Below are 16,302 nucleotides of genomic sequence, written 5' to 3'. Positions count from 1 at the left end.
CGAGGCCGGAGAAAACGCGGCGGCGACAGGCCAGCGCGCGCGCGAGGGCGCGAGAGATATCCACCGCCTATAGCTTCTGCTAACGAACTTCCTACCCACCTACCTACCCACCTAAAATCACAAGTCGAACGGACGAGGCCTCGGCGGGAGGTCCATGAGCTCGATCATGCTGCGGGTCCGGCTGCTGCTGGGGGCCATGGCGCTGGGCTACGGCACCATGTTCGCGCTCTGCGCGTGGCTCGTGGTCTACATGCGGCACCACAGATCCGGAGCTCTAAGAGGAGACTCAAGAGCTGCAAGAAGAGTGCTACTGCCGGCCTTTCAGCCGCTGCTGTGGCTGTTGACGGCCGTGTCATTCCTGTACACGGCGTGCTTTACTATACTGCTGGTGCTGGGGCGGATCCAAGGCGTGTCTGGACGTGTGATGTCCGAGTCCTTCTACAGCGGACGGCTCTTTGTGATCGCGCTGCCGGTGCTGTATCTGCAGCAGAAGGCGGTGACGACGAGGGCGCTGGTTCGAGCGGCGCTGCTGTCGCTGCTACTGGCGACGTACAATATCCCGATCGTGGGGCTGCTGGCGGACACCGGGACAGGACATTATCTCTCTCTCGTGACTGGAGCGATGCCATTGCTGGTGTTTGGATGGATCTGCTTACGACAATCGGACCGAGCGAGCCAGAAGACGTTGCGGGAGTATGCAGTGTTCGTGGGGATCTACTACGTTCTGCGGTTGAGCTACACGGAGCTGTCGTACCAGGGTCCTCACTTCTCAGACGTCTGCTTCACTGTGCGCGTCGCCTGTATCTTTTGGGGGTCGCTGTGTCCCGTGGTCATTTGGCGAGTACTCAAGGCTGATACCGCACATTGGAGAGGACTGGGACGACGCGCAGTGCACCTGCAGTCACTATTTCGACAGAAGTATCACTACCTCCACGAGCGCGTGTCATCGCGCGGACTTCACGTGCTCATCGAGATGCATCGGAAGCAGATTATTGACTTTGCGTATTTGGCCTTGCAGCGGAAGATCGGTCAAGGCGCGAGTGCGGTAGTGTTTCGAGGCACCCTCCACTCCAAGATCCCAGTAGCTGTCAAAGTGTACACGCCGCGCGTACTTACAGAAGATGTGGTGGCCGAGTTCTCCCACGAAGCTGCGTTGTGTGGAGCTCTTCACCACCCGAATGTCGTCCGATTTTACGGCATGTGCGTCTGCCCGCCAACTGTGTGCCTCATTTCGGAGCTATGTCAAGCCTCCCTCGAAGATGTCACTCGCGCTAGTGCAAGACTGCGACTAATACATCGACAAAGTCAAGAGGAAGATATTGAGCAAGGTAAAATCCCCCAGGACAAGCGGCTACAACAGCGTCAGCAGCTACTGATCGACCTCAACTACATGATCGACGCCACACGCGCAGTTGTGTACATGCACAGCTTCACGCCTGCATTCCTCCACCGTGATCTGAAGCCGTCGAACTTCCTAGTGGACGACTATGGTACCTGCAAGTTGACAGACTTTGGCGAGTCTCGCAGTGTTCCAACCGGTCAGAAGAATGACAAGTTGAAACCTGTTACGGAAGATTGCTCCACGACAGCAGCATCGACAGCAACGGTGCTCTTTGGAGAGTCATACATGGGTGTCCAGACCCCGACTACCGCGAACCAATTTGTACCACCACCTGTATCACTGCGGCCTTCCATGCGCGTTCGCGGTCGAAGTGCCATGACTGTACGGGGAACTGCAGATTACATGGCTCCAGAGCTGATCGAGGGCAAGGCTGGCACTGCCGTCTATGGTGAAGCTGCAGATATCTACTCACTTGCCATAACGTTGTGGGACATCGCCCACCCTCTCGGCTCCAAGTACCCGGAGGCGACACGGAGCCATCTTCAAGTGTTCGACAGTGTATTGAGTGGCGAACGACCACCGCTCAGTCCATCACTTCATCCTGAACTCCGTCGATTATTAACAGAAGCTTGGCACCAGCAACCAGAACGACGACCGTCTGCAACGTACATTCTCACGGCACTCGAGACGCTCCAGCAAGAGATCAGCGCGCAGACGGCATTGGGCTTGGCCACCGCGCTTGAACGCGCGGAAACTCCATCCAAAGTGAACGGCCAAGTTCTCATGCAGCGAATGCTCGAGCTCGACTACGTGGATTCGGCCTCAGAAGCGTATCGTGTGGGCAACTCGCTCATGAGCGCGGGCTTCCTGCACCACACGGAGCACCAGAAATCGTTCCGCAGGTCGTCTGAGCTGTTTTACTTCGACTCGGACGTCCTAGACTTGTACGCGCCAGCCACGCCCGACAGCGTTTTTCGAACACCCTCGAGTACCGTGAGTGCAGACTTCACTGACGAGCGGATGCCGCTCACGTTGAGTGCTCGTCAGCGCCACATCTCAAGCAAGAATCGGCGCCGTGCGACGGATTCACCTGTTGCCACGCGCTGCTTCTCCCCGCCTGCTGAGAAGAAGCGGAGCTCGACGACCGCGTGTCATCGTGCAAGTGCAGAGCTGCCTGCGTGCAGCTGCCGGAAGCTTGGACGAGGGCTTGAGACGGCGGAACGGGGTCAAAAGCGGCGCTTCCGACGCAACAAGAAGTGGATCGCCATCATGGAGGAGAGCATCTCGACCGGCAAGTTGCGTCCTCACGAGAGCCACCCGTCGCTGGCTGAGACGGACGAGTTCGAGGACTACGCCACCAGTGGCAACTGGGAGGATATGGAGTCGGGCGTGACGACTGGGGTGAACGTCTCGGACGTCGACGAGGATGTGGAGCTCGACCTCGAGACCGACAGCAGCGCCAACGTGAATTTCGAGAGCGGCTGGGGCTCCACCCGGTCCTCCGTGGTCATCATTTAGATAGTAGACTCGAGTATGACTGCATCACATGCGTCGCGTATTTAAAACTAAACTACCCATAATGTGAATAGTGAATAACGTTAGATGAACAGGAGCAACACAGCAACATGGGTACAAGTTGAAGTGGTCGATAACCATATTTGATTGGCAGAAAGTATGCGATTAAACATGGCTACATTTTTATTGCACACAGCAGCCAAGCAGAGACCACACCGAGGCGCAGCCATCATGTTCGCCAAGCCTGCCAAGGTGAGCGGCAACGTGCTGCTCAAGAACAAAGACGCCAAGAAGCTCCGACGCGACGTGGCCGACTGCTTCAAGGGCTCCTGCGACGGCCCCGACGACCCCAATCTCAAGGAGCTGCTCGCCTCCAAGGTAAGCAAGTAAAAACCTGTTATCGTAGCTCTTGACATCAAAGTGCATCCACCCCCTGACGTCGTTTCGTTATTATTTATTGCAGGCTGCGGTGAAGAAGATCAGCTTCCAGGCGCCGTCTCGGGTCGTGGTGTACGCCGCGGAGGAGACCAAGGAACCTCTGATCTTCGATGTCTCGGGCAAGGGCGACCTGTGCTTCAGTGTGTACGCTCTGTGGCGGGCGCCGTCGCTGCTGCCCCCGCTGGTGGTGCACGCTCCTGTGAGTGAGTTCGTGCTGCGAGGAGCGGACGTGATGCTGCCGGGCGTCGTATTCACGTCGATGGAGCAGCTGCAGTCGCTGAAGAAGGGCGAGTTGCGAGCGGTGTACGCTCGAGGCAACCCTTGCGCCATTGGCGTGGGTGAGATGCTGGTGGATGCGGCTGAGGTGGAGCGCAGCGGCAAGAAGGGGCGCGCTCTGAAGCTCTGGCACGTTGTGGGGGACTCGTTGTGGCAGATGGGACCGCAGACGCTGCCAAACGAGGGGTTCGTAGGTGACCGTGTGGTTCCCGTTGGAGGCGAGCAAGATAGTGATGAAGAAGTCTCGGAAGACGATGCTGGGGTGAGCTTGAACGGAGTCAAGTTGGAGGAGGAAAAGGAGCAGGATGGGGATGAGGAGAGTAAGGTGGAAGAGGAAGAGGAGGAAGTGACGAAAGAGCAGATGAACAGTTACTATGTGGCTGCGCTGCTGCAGGCACTGAGGACCGGGCGCATTCGTGAGAAGGGGCTGCCGATGTTAGCCAGCTCGTTCCACGCGAACGTGTTGCTGCCTTGCCGCCGGGCCGGTGTGTCGCTGAATATCAAGCACAGCTCGTTCAAGAAACTTTCGGTGTTTCTGAAGGGTATGGCAGCACATGGCCTGCTCGCTGTGGCTGATAACGACGGCGTGCAGTCGATCACTGCTATTTCCCGACGCCATCCGTACGTAAATCATCACTCGACGTCTCAGAGGAATTGAAAGGAATGCTCTAGACTTACCGCTGTGCATTGTGTTCCTTATGCAGGGATGTTCTGTCGCACGAGGTCTATCAGACCGCGGAGGAAGCTCAGCAGGAAGAACTGGCCGCTGCGAACAAGGCTGCTGGTCTCCCCGCTTTCGTCCCCGGCCAGTACGCTCCCGAGGTGGAGGAGAGTATCGGTTTGTCCCCAGCACTCAAGACACTTCTCCCATCTATTCTGCCGAACACTGCTGCTGGTCAACCGCTGCAAAAGTACTGGTCGGCTGCTGACATCCGTGACTTGGTGAACCAGTACGTGGAGAGCCAAGGACTTGTGGACGCTGGAAACAAAAAGTTTGTGCGGCTGAACGGTCCGCTGACGGACGCTCTGTACGGCAAGAAGGCACCTGCAGGTGGGTATCCCGACCGTCTCGCACGTCCCGAGGTTCTGAACCTGCTGCTGGCCAAGTGCACACGCTACCACCGCATCAAGCTCTTCCCGACTCACGCTGCCAAGTTCCACGGCGGCAATCTCCGTCCGATTGCGATTCACGCTGAAAAACTCAAGCGCCGGAACAACACTACCGTGACCTGCATGGCGTTCTACCAGCAGTTCGGCATCGATGGTGCTGCATTCGCTAAGGAGGCGCAGAAGAAGTGGGGCTGCAGTGCCGCTGTGCAGACGTCCGAAGACAAGAGCAAGGGCGAGGAGATCCAGATCCATGGGCAGATGGTGAACGAGGTGCTGGAGTACTTGAGCACCAAGTACCGCATCAACGCCAAGTACTGCAACGTGACATACGGGAAGGATGTCAAGGCCAAGAAGAAGAAGTAAAGCGTGTGTACGAACGAGTACATTGAAACAGTGTAGTCGTGAAGTCTATCTAAATGGATAGGAGACGTTCTAGGACGAGGTAGAGACCTCTTCTATCAGCGGTGACGAGGCAGAGGAAGTAGACGACGTTCCCGATTTGCGTTTCTTTTTCTTCTTGTTGCGAGAGGTGGCCTCGCTGGTGGTACTGGTGCTGGTGGTAGAGCTGGAGGTCGTCGTCGTCGTAGTGGTCGTGGTTGACTTGCTCTTCGACTTGCTTGACGACTTTTTCTTCTTGGTTTTGTTGCGCTGCTTGTTCTTGATCCGCCGCGCCTCGATGGGGTGGCGAAGAACGATGTGATAGATGATCAGCGCTAGAACACACACCGGCGTGAGGTAGAACGATAGGTGAGCCCGATACAAGCCGTAGGTGGCCTGAACTGCGGCGCAAATCTGGAAAACCATCGGAACAAGAGCATGCATGGCCAAGTCCACCTTGCTCTCTTCCAAGAAGTCCTTGTACTTGGCTGCCTCTTGGAAGTTGCCATTGCCGCCTCCGCACAGGCGGCAAGACCGCACACAGAAGTCGCAGAAATCCCGCGAGTTCTTGAATCGGTACACGCAATCGCATGAGACGACCCGGAACGTGGGGCCAACATACACCACCTCGCCAGTCTTACCCGCCACGACACGGCGAGTGGTGCGGTCGCTGTATTCTTCCAGAATGGCTCCAGGTCCACCATCCTCGAAGATGCACTTCGGGCAGTTTTCAGCCGTGATCTTGACGCTGGCTCCGGAACTGCTAGATGATTTACCGTACACTGATGCTGCATCTTGTCCCGACGACGCACCAAAGAAAGCCGTCGGAGGCAGCGGAATCATGCAGTCCAGCGATAGGCCGATGACATACGTGAACAGGCTCAAAACGGTGATGCAGGATCCACCTTCAACCAGCAGATCATTCGAGAGCTCCGAGCGCGGCCATCGCACAATGCTGGCAAAGTATGCCACCTTTCCTACCCATGGGAAAATGGAGAGCAGCAGCACGGCGAATAGCGAGCGCTTCATGCGTTGCGGATCCGACGTGCCATCGGTATTTCCGCCCAGCGCAAGCAAGTACACGATAAACACGCCGAACGATGCGAGGACTGCCAGCGCCAACACCTTCGACGAAGCCGAGCCGTTGAGTTGTCCAAGAAGTTGAGCAAGTCCGTGGATAATTGCGATAATCATCCATCGACGAAGGTTAACTCGATCAGTGACGCTCTCCAGAACGGATACGATCGGTGACACAATAAACCGCTGCAGGAGCGAGAACAGCTTCGTGATCGCGTACAGCAAACCCAGTGCGTAGGCGTACAGGATAATAACCTCAGCGACAGTCGTAGCAGGAGCGACCACGCTGCCGCTGTCAGACAAAACCTTGCTGTAGCCAAAGTATCCCGCCACAGCCGCCAACACGAGCGTAAGCACCGCAGTCACCGCTGTTGTGGTCTTGCTCAACCCCAAGAACGATCTTCCGTGCAACGCGTCCGAGACCAAAGTCATGCTGTTTTTCACGAAAGCAGGAACGTGTGCCGCAGGGTGCAGCATGGACGTGAACGACGGGAAGTTGTCTTGACTCAGGTCTTGAGGCGACGACGTCGACTGCAGGTTAAAACGGCTCTGCCACTGCGCGACTTGGGCGTAGAAAATCTGCAGCGCCAGCGCGTACATGATGACGATCATGGTCATAAACCGCGTGCGCAGCAGGTTCGTCAAGAACTGCGGGAGAATCATCGCATACTGCGCATACTCGCCAGGGTAGTAGCCATCCTGCACGTAGCTGCGGTGCAGCGAAACATTCAGCGCGATCTCGCTCTCCACAGCATCAACGGCACCTCCTCCAATCAGCACCTCCTTGGCAACTGCAAGTCTCACACTCGGGTCACTCACGAGTTCCCTGGTCTCCAGATCCACCGCCTTGTACAGACTCTCCGCCACAACTTTCAGCAATTCATGGCACCACAACAAGCAGAAGTGGTCCACAGGCGTGTGCACCGCCGGGATGGCCGACGCCAGAGCCACAAAGGCCCTCGACGGGTCCGCCACCGTGTCCACTCCCGTCAACGACGTCTGCACGAGCGTATCCTTGTGTCCTCCAGCGACAGACACGTACACCACGTCATCATTCCTCGTCTTCTTGGTCTGCATGCGCTCGTAGAGCGCGTTCATCTCCGCGTCGAACGGGAAAGAAGGCGCCTCATAGGGCACGCCCAGAGCCACGACGTGCTGGATCGAGCGGCGCTTGTAGTTGGGCAGCAGCTCCGCCGTGCGGGCCACAATGCCGCCCATGGAGTGGGCCACAACGACGACGCTGTCCGGGATCACCAGCTGCTTGTTCTTCTTACTCTTGCTCTTGCTCTGGCGCTTGTACTCCCTCAGAATGGACCTCACTGCGTCGTTGAGGAACGCCGCCTGCTCGGCCACAAAGTCCCCGCTGAGCCCCGTGGGCTCCTCGTTGAAGTCGAGCGCGAACAGGTCGAAGAGCGTCTCGTCCGCGTCCCAGAGGTGGCGCGACAGCGAGCGCGCCTGCTTGTAGCTGCCCATGTGGCCGGGCACGAAGAGCACGGGCACGCCGCCCAGCGCCTGGCGCTCGACCTTCATGTCCACGCGGAAGAGGCCGTACTTGGCGTGCTTGGGGGCGGAGCGCCACGTCACGGGCGAGTACACGGGCCAGGACCACGTCATCTCGCACGCCGACTCGAGCTGCTTGGTGCGCACCACGTCCGCCACGTATAGAGCGGTCAGCGCCACGCTGCAGAGCGCCAGCAGGGGCAGCAGCAGCCGACGCGCAGCCATGTCCGCAGTCTCCCCCAAGAGCTCCGAAGGATAATGAGGCCACGTAGACACTGTCTTTCGGACTGTCCAGTCTGTTAGACAGTTCTTAACGTGACAGAAGGTGCGTATATTGTTGGAGTGCATTGCTGCAAGATGAAGGTGACGATCAAGAGGTGGCACGGCGTGGCGACGTGGACGTGGGGCGTGGACGAGGAGTGCTGCGGCATCTGCCGCTACGCGTTCGAGGCGTGCTGCCCGGACTGCGCCATGCCGGGCGACGGCTGCCCGCCCGTGTGGGGCGCGTGCAACCACGCCTTCCACATGCACTGCCTCATGAAGTGGCTCGAGTCGCTGCAGTCCATGCGCCAGCACTGCCCCATGTGTCGCCAGGACTGGAAGTTCCGCAACTGAAGAGCAGCACGTCAATACTTCACCACGCGAGAACGGCCGTCGCAGCTATAAAGCACCGCAAAATATCTATCCATTCTCCATCATCATCACCTTAAGCTTCATCTTGTGAGACCGTGCGATCTTTGGCTGATCCTCTTGATCTAGTGCTGGTGCACCCGCGCCAGCTTCAGAGTGCGCTCGTGGTACAGATTGCGCTGCGGCAGGTACGTCGAGATGAACTGCGCCACGTCGATGTCGCCATGCGCGAACTGCGTGGCGATCTCGTCCGTCTCGTTGTCCACGTCCTTCGCGGCTGCGGAGAGCTGCTCCAGCAACGCGTCTGGTCGATGGCGCTGCGCAACGATATCATAACTGGTTAGGACTCGATGAGGACTGACAGTTAGTTGATGGGCTGTACGCACCGCGACGATGCGCTGCTGCTTGGCCTGCTTCTCTGCCAGAGCCTGCTGTGCTGCGCGCAGCTCTGCTCGCTGTGCCTCGACGACTTGTTGGAGCTCGCGCAGCTCGCTCTCGTAGCCGAGTGTTGTCTTGGCGATGCCCATGTTGCTGTGCAGAACCTCGTCTCGCAGCTGCGTGAACTCTTTGACCGAAGTCAACTCCTTCACGAACCTCTTCAGCGCGCGCTTGTCCGAGTTCAGCTTCTCAAGTTCTGCAAGCCTACGCGCGTCCAAAAGGCAACACCAAGATATTAGCTTAGCACCCGTATCCAACGCAAAACCAGTCTCCTCAACGTACGAGAGTTCCTCCAGCTCTGGAAACACCGCGGGGATGACGGGCATCTGCGTGCGCTGCATCTTACTAGTATCTGGCGTCTGTTGCTGCTTTGGCTGCTGGATCTGAGGTTGCGGGGACGGCCGGCTAGGCGACGCGTAGCTGCTGCTGGCTCTTGACCCAGGATACTGCCCCAACGACGGCGCCGGCGAGTTGCTCCTCGCCGGAGATACTGGCGGCTTGCTAGCCGACGCACTGCTGGCCACAACTCGAAGCTCCGTGACAATCTCCGTGACAATCCGCCCCAGATCCGAGTGCGCCGTCCACTTGTTCAGGTCCGGGTGGCCCTGCACATTGCCCGCCGCATCCAGCCACCGATGCTGCACCGGGATCGACGCCTAATAGTGCGTAACAACGCGCTCATTAGCCAAATAATACTCTGCATAGCACTGCAGTATTGCACCAACTGGCGCTCTTCACCTTGAGCCGAGGAACCTTCACGGGGAACTCGGTCGGCAGCTGGCTACATGGAGAACACGGAGGATGGACACAGTTTTAGCGATCCCTGCAATGTCTTAAGCCTTGTTTTGCCGTGCAATAAGCCGCTTACAGCTGCAAAGTGAGTGGCCCGCGCGGCGTGTCGGCTACTGGCACATCGAAGGTCGTTTGGTGCTGGTTCTTGGCTCGGCCACCGGCGCGCACGAGGCTGGCGAGTTGACGCCCCCTCCTGCGGCCCACAAGCGCATCCAGAGCGCGGCAATTGGCGGTTAGATAGAGCAGACGACGGGGAACAAGACGCAGTGCGGTACGTACAGCCGCTCGAGCTCGCTCAGGTGCGTCTCCTGCTGCGCCGCGCGGCTCGAGGAGCTCCGATACCCGAAGAACGACATCAGAAACTTTGGTTGTTGGAAAATCTCCGGTTTGGCAAGGAAAATCTGGATAAAATCTGGATAGATTACGGATAAATTACCCCTGGATATTCCGATACTCCTAAACGATAAAAATGGGTTGTCTATATATTGGACACTTTCACTTCAACAACACTTCAACTATTCCTAATGCTGAAATATATCCAAACACACACAACAGGACAGCTCAACCTTGAGTGTGGATTATCGATAATGAAACTGCGAATCGCATCCGATGTTTCCGCTTTCGCCATGCTGGTGATCGGCCAGTCCTCCACCCCACTCTTTTGCAGTGTCTCCAGAATAAACAGGTCTTGATCTTCATCCGCTTGAAGTATGATCCAGTGTTTGAGCTCTCGTGGCACGCCCTTGTCGGCGAAAACCAGCTCCACTAACTTCTTGAGGTGCTGGCGCCAACAGGGGCAGGAAGCGCATTGAACGCCATCCAAATCGCATCTGGAGGGGTTTGCTTCTTGTCGAACAACGATACCATTAAGGCACTGCTATCGCTCATGGCGGCTGCCGCGAAGGGCCTGTCCCTTCAGCTCAGCGGTTATGTGAGTGTCGTCGCGCAGCAATGCCGCTATTTCAACAGCTTGGCCACGGAACGCGGCATGCACGAGCGTCCTGCCGACCACCTCACCTGGTATTCGAAGAGCTGTGCTTGGCCGGCAGAAAATTTTTGTCAGTTTTGAGGCCAAAATGAGACACTGGTCGTCCTCAGTATCTTCTTGACGTAGTTCAAGAACTCAACTTAGTCGACTGTCAGCAAACGATTTTTAGCAACTATTCATTCTTGCCAGTGACGTTATCCTGCTACTGTAATGTTCATCGATTGATTTCTGAAGCCTTATTAACAGAAATGGCTCCAAGTCGGGTTCGCATACAAGATTAACTTGCGATTTGATCATGTTTCGCTGAGATCGAGCCATATTGCTGATAAATACCAGTTTCAGAGGTCAACTTTCGATTAATTCGACCTGTGTACTCTCCCGGTGCGAATGCTCCGGGTCGCCTATGCAGCTATCCTTGCACAATGCCTTTGTAATCTCGCGATTGGCATTATAACAAAAGTTGATGCATATCTTTCCCCAGCCGGAAGCTTTCTTAAGCGCTGCAACGATCGCCTTGTCGGAGACGCGTTCGTTCTCATAAAGAAACTTGACGGCCATGGAATGGTCTGTACTGGTGAAAGCTTTGTCAATGGCTTGCTGCGTGGCACGGCCCTTACTGCAGAGAAATTTCAGCGTGTCGATACTTTTCCGTGAGCTCATAGCTGCAATCACCAAGGCCTTGTCAAATGTTCCTGGCAATAGTTGATTGGTACCAAGCAGAAACTCTACCGTGGCAGTGAACCCAGACCTTGCTGCGCTAACAAATGCTTCACTTACCACTTTGGGGTCATTTTCACCATGGCTGTGTAGGTACTTGATAGCATCGATACCGCCCTCATATTGTGTCAGCAGAACTAAAAAGGGTGTATCCTTCCTCATCTCGCGATACACTTTGATAGCTCGATCCGCGAAAGCGTGCTGGCCAGTTGCTATTGCAGTGATGAGCACATCGCCCCAATACCACCAACTTCCGTCCAACCCAAACAGAAATTCCACCACGTTCCGCTATGGCGAGACTCAACGCACTCGACGGATTCATGTCATAGTTTGCGGTGACTGCGTCCTGAGCTATAAAATTTATGAAATTTAATTTCACCACGTCGAGATCTGCTGCGTCATCGAAAACTTGTTTAACAGCGATACAAGTGTTAACGCCGCCAAATTTCGTCGGGTTGAACTCTTTCCAAAGGCACCGCAAGACGTTAGCATTGCCGTTGGCACCAGCGGCAACGGCTGCCTGCTTCAACGTCTCCCAGTTCTTTGCCTCAGAGAACTCGTTCAACAGCACCTCCACGCATTCCAAGTGGTCGTTTGCAGCAGCGGGCACAAGTGCTTCTGGAATATGAATCTTGTAGCTCTGCAAAAGCTGCCTCAGCCACACCACGTTGCCCGATCTGGCTGCCTCTGTAATCGCCTCCTCAGGTGTCATGAGGAGACTGTCCATTTGTTCCAGCACGTGCGGCAGATCTAATATGCGAACTGGGAAGTAGGCGCCCTCGATCCGCTCATAGCCGCGGCATGGCTCGAACTCACCGCGAAGTGAATGCGTTCGAAGGCGCTTAGAGCTGTGCGGCTCTTCTGGTTCAGCCTCGCGGTAGACATTGGCTGGTTCTTCTGCTCAGCCGGAACGATTGATGGTGACTACTACTACATGTGTGGTTCCTATCGTATTGATACAGCGTCACTTTTTACGCTGATTAGAGAGAAGGAAAAATGCGTGTCGGTATTTTAAAATGTTATCCAGTTCATATGTACTTCACGTCGCACTCTTACTGCACTTTAGTATCATTCTACGTACTGTTCGTTAGCGATCGCATAAGCTAAGTGACAACAATGGAACCTCAACTCAAAAACAAAATCAAAAAGAAGGTGTTCTATTGAGACTTCACGTAGTGCGCTTCCAGAAGTAGACCCCACTTTGTCAGTCAAAACGCTTATGTTCAGGCTACAAAGCGAACGCTTATCTGCGTTTAAACACCGATCGTAGAGACATCAGGGTTCTCGATGTTGTCGCCGCCGTCGCCCTCACACTTTGCCTGCCTCATGTAGCACTCGTTCGAGTATTCGACGCCGTTCTCGTCGTACACGGGGTCCTCCACATCGGGGCATGCGAAATCGCATGACTCAGCTCCGCTGCGGCTCTTGCTGCAGGACGTCTTGGGCAAACCCGTCGCTGAAGACGCTGTCGTCGCTGTGACTGCAACCACCGCGAGAACGAGGCCGATAGCGACCTTCATTGTGCTTGTGACTTGAGTTGTAGCTTGGAAGTGTGGAGCTCGAGGAAAATTGGAGAATGAATCTCCAGCGGACGGTCGAGGAAAAAAAAACTCACACTCTGAAGCCAACACCGCAACATTGTGATACCTTACAAATCCGCCATTTGCTGTCCGTGAACTTCATGAAGCAACTCTCTCTTGGATTAATAATCCAGGATTGAAGTAGTGATCTTGTCATACCTACATGTACATTGGCTTTGTTGCGACGCTCGACCAGCGGCTATCCGTTCTGCGGACAAAGCATCTGCCACCAGATAGACTTCGGGAGCTGCACGACGGGAGTGTGCATTGTACACGGTCGTGTCGCGGTGCTACGAACGTGTGCAAAGCGTAGTCGAGATGCAGATGCCCTACAGTATTATACGATACTTCAAGTTACGAAGTAACTTACAGGTGCAGACATTGCTGTAGCCAGACAAGGTTACATGTAAGCCGATTTGTCAAAACGTAAAGTAGACAGAGAACCTACTCATAAGTAAGCAAAAACAAATGATCTAAAGAAAGATTTTGTAGGATTACAGAACAGAACATTTCCGCAGCCATTCTGAGACGCCAAAACATATACACAAATCTAGGAAAGTGCGTGCCTATTTAAATGCGTGCCTATTTAAATAGGCACGCACTTTCCTAGATTTGTGTACTCAACCCTTTCGCGGCCACTTATATTTATGATGTTGTGCACCTCAAAGGAAGTTGCGAATTAGAGGACTAAGTTCCTGAGCGCTACTTGCCTTGCAGAAGTGACCAGCCTGCAGTCCAACCACCGGTGTTGATTATGGAGAGCCGTCGTTGACGCGGCGGCGATTATGCAGATGTATGTTGACGCGGTCTTTGGGTTCTGTTTTCGTCGACAGCCTGTCGATCGAGCGGCGTGGTCGTAATTTTTTCGATTAGTAATGGGCCATGTTATACAAAGCCGTGCTTCGCCCCGAGAAATTCTGGATTTGTGTATATTTCTAATAACTTAGAGCAAAACTGTAGCAAAAGTATCTTACAGTATATCGTAAGCCATCGTTACTCTATCGAAAATAGAGCTGTGGTCATGTAAGCAGCGCTAAATAGGTGCTTGCTTTAACAAAAGTATCCTTCACGAAACGTTTTCATAATGGAAGCAGTACTTTCAACAAAACACTTCTGCAGGTTTCCTCCTATGCAACTCGAATTAAATGCAATAATATGGTCTATAAGATCACTGGCAACCCATTGCATGAACTATGTTGCCGTGTTAAGCGTTTGTATACTTCTTAATGATGTTGGTTCTACGTTGTTTTCGCATCTACTACATGCAAAAAGGTGATTCAGCCATGTACCCATCCAAAAATGTTTATGAAAGTTTTTTTAATAAAAAATAAAAGTAGAATTTACGTAGACACTGCGCCCAGCATGAAGTGCCTATATTGATGAAGCCTGAATACAGTATATATTATAATAGCAAGTATACATATGTAAATATATTGCCTCGATTAGAGAGCGCGAATTTTGGAATATCATCTGACCTAGTTCATATTATCTGGAGTTATTTTGGAGTAGGAGCAACATAAAATCCGAATTATCCAAAATAACCCAGAAATATACAACGGATACAATATAATACCTACTCCAATACTTAACTCCAGTGTAGCTATCGGATACCAGAGTGTCTAGTTTTGGAGTAGCGCCATTTTAGCCCCAAAAGTAGAAATAGTTCCAGAAACTACAGTTCTCCATTTTGAACTATGGGTAGGGATCTATCCGTATTCTATCCTTAGATTTACCGGATTGTAACGGATTTTTCCAAAGAAAGATATTCCGACAACTAAGATAAGCTTATCCCGAAACAGGCTTTCCCCTAAAAAAAAAAGTTTTGCATTTTTGAGTTGAAATAGCGTATTTCGAGCTATTCGCTAAAACCAACTAGATGCATTTTAAATAATTTACAGCTCTGACGAAATAGCTGCTTCGTGGAAAACAGCTCTAAGTTACCATGAATTTCAAGAGCAGCTAGTTTGTGCACCAAATGCGCACAAAACAGCTATTTGGGTGCCATCTCGAACACGGCCTTAGTCTAACCGGTGGAAATGCTTAGATCCTCTAACAACAACCTTCGTGCCCCATCAGCTGAAAGAATGTCGAAGCAGTAGTTGTCAATCAATATTCCTGCCATGGCGGAGGGGAGGCTGAACGCGGAAGGGCTGAGGCAGGGAGTGCATCGCCCATGTCGCCATCCTTAGCTCCATGCCCCAGCGTCAGAAAGTGAGCTTCAGCACGCGTGATATACATAGGTGTGGCCACGCCATTGAATCGCGCAGGCTGCAGTTCCCCCTTGTCACATCTGTACCAGCACACTTGAGTACAATTTGGGTACCACTTCTATATTTTGGGCTCTCTAACTTCTATATTTTGGGTTCTCTCACTTCAACTACAACGATTGCGTCCATTTTCGGTCGAGATGGCAACTCCGCAGCTGGAAGGGGATGGCGATGGCGAGTCGGCGAGCTCGATGCGCGTGTCGCTCAAGGAGCTGACCGACGCGATGGACACGGCCGTGTACGTGGCCGAGAAGTTCCCGTTGGTGGTGGATCCGACGGGACAGGCCACGAGGTTCCTCAAGTACCAGCGCGGCACAACGCTGATGGTTGGCAACCCGGTGGACATGGCGCCCGACTCGCTGCGTCGCCATCTCGTGGGCGCGTTGAAGCACGGCACTCTGCTCATCGTGAACTTCGACACACTTGTGACTCTGGAGCTTGAGCAGTTCTTCGCGCCCGACAGCTTCCCCCGTGAAGTGTATTCTCGCCAGCAGCTCTTCTCTCCAGAGGTCTTCGGCAAGCTGCTGCGGCCGGACGAGAGCGACCCGGACGCGGCCGAGTTCATCATCAATGACCACTTCAAGCTGGTGGTGCTGTATCGAGCGGAGACGCCGCCACCAGCCACGGCAAAGGAGATGTGTGTCATCCACGTACATCTAGGCGGCAAGTCGGACGGCGGTGCAACGGACACTGCGGACTTCGCCAAACTGCTGGGCGTCGCGAAGGAGACCAAGCGCAATAGTACGGAGCTGGTGGAGGCTGCGTTCGACAACGAGGTGGAGACGGTTGTGAGCTGTTTGGACAAGAACTACGATATTGAGAGCGAGGACGGCCATGGACACACGGCGCTCTCGGAGGCTGCGTGTCAAGGCCACAAGGACATCGTGAGTTTGCTGCTGGAGCGTGGAGCCGACCCGAACAAGTGCAACGACGAGAACCGATCGCCTCTGTATCGCGCGGCGTACAACGGCCATCTCGAGACGCTGCAGCTGCTGCTTGAAAGCGGAGGAGACCCTCGACTGCGCTCCAAACAGGGGGAAACAGCCTACGACGTGGCCAAAAACGCTGAGGCTCAAGCGCTGTTAGCGCAATGGGATCTTACTAAGACCGACAAACTCGTCGAGGAGCGACGGAAGGTGATTGAGGCCAAGTGGCAGGAGCGGATTACCAACCACGTGGAGCGTGAGCAGTTTGCCTTGATGCAGATTCACTCCGAGCTGCTGGAAATCGCTCGCGAGGGGAAAGTTGAGGAGC

At 54.3% G+C, this 16,302-nt stretch overlaps 5 protein-coding genes across 5 annotated transcripts; 3 read left to right on the top strand and 2 right to left on the bottom strand.

Annotated features, from left to right (window-relative positions):
• Window positions 1-154: 154 nt before the first annotated feature.
• PHYSODRAFT_312213 (hypothetical protein) lies at window positions 155-2,860 on the top strand (the record flags this gene model as incomplete). Its single annotated transcript, XM_009523092.1, has 1 exon — window positions 155-2,860. The coding sequence occupies one exon, from the start codon at window positions 155-157 to the stop codon at window positions 2,858-2,860; it is 2,706 nt and encodes a 901-aa protein (XP_009521387.1).
• Window positions 2,861-3,088: 228 nt separating this feature from the next.
• PHYSODRAFT_481190 (hypothetical protein) lies at window positions 3,089-5,044 on the top strand (the record flags this gene model as incomplete). The annotated part of the gene is made up of 3 exons (XM_009523091.1): window positions 3,089-3,235; window positions 3,321-4,192; window positions 4,276-5,044. The coding sequence occupies 3 exons, from the start codon at window positions 3,089-3,091 to the stop codon at window positions 5,042-5,044; spliced, it is 1,788 nt and encodes a 595-aa protein (XP_009521386.1).
• A 69-nt stretch (window positions 5,045-5,113) lies between these two features.
• PHYSODRAFT_483500 (hypothetical protein) lies at window positions 5,114-7,861 on the bottom strand (the record flags this gene model as incomplete). The annotated part of the gene is made up of 3 exons (XM_009523090.1): window positions 5,114-6,391; window positions 6,503-6,874; window positions 6,917-7,861. The coding sequence occupies 3 exons, from the start codon at window positions 7,859-7,861 to the stop codon at window positions 5,114-5,116; spliced, it is 2,595 nt and encodes an 864-aa protein (XP_009521385.1).
• Window positions 7,862-7,894: 33 nt separating this feature from the next.
• PHYSODRAFT_345071 (hypothetical protein) lies at window positions 7,895-8,251 on the top strand (the record flags this gene model as incomplete). Its single annotated transcript, XM_009523089.1, has 2 exons — window positions 7,895-7,904; window positions 7,980-8,251. 2 exons carry the CDS (start codon window positions 7,895-7,897, stop codon window positions 8,249-8,251), a joined length of 282 nt encoding a protein of 93 aa, XP_009521384.1.
• A 140-nt stretch (window positions 8,252-8,391) lies between these two features.
• Window positions 8,392-9,852, bottom strand: PHYSODRAFT_258549 (hypothetical protein; the record flags this gene model as incomplete). The annotated part of the gene is made up of 6 exons (XM_009523088.1): window positions 8,392-8,583; window positions 8,653-8,908; window positions 8,987-9,360; window positions 9,443-9,485; window positions 9,573-9,689; window positions 9,776-9,852. 6 exons carry the CDS (start codon window positions 9,850-9,852, stop codon window positions 8,392-8,394), a joined length of 1,059 nt encoding a protein of 352 aa, XP_009521383.1.
• Between the last annotated feature and the right edge of the window lie 6,450 nt (window positions 9,853-16,302).

This window comes from Phytophthora sojae, assembly GCF_000149755.1.
Source record: "Phytophthora sojae unplaced genomic scaffold PHYSOscaffold_2, whole genome shotgun sequence".
NCBI classification, from domain to species: Eukaryota; Oomycota; class Peronosporomycetes; order Peronosporales; family Peronosporaceae; genus Phytophthora; species Phytophthora sojae.
Note: the sequence above shows the minus strand (reverse complement) of the source record. Positions and strands in the feature narration are given on the sequence as shown.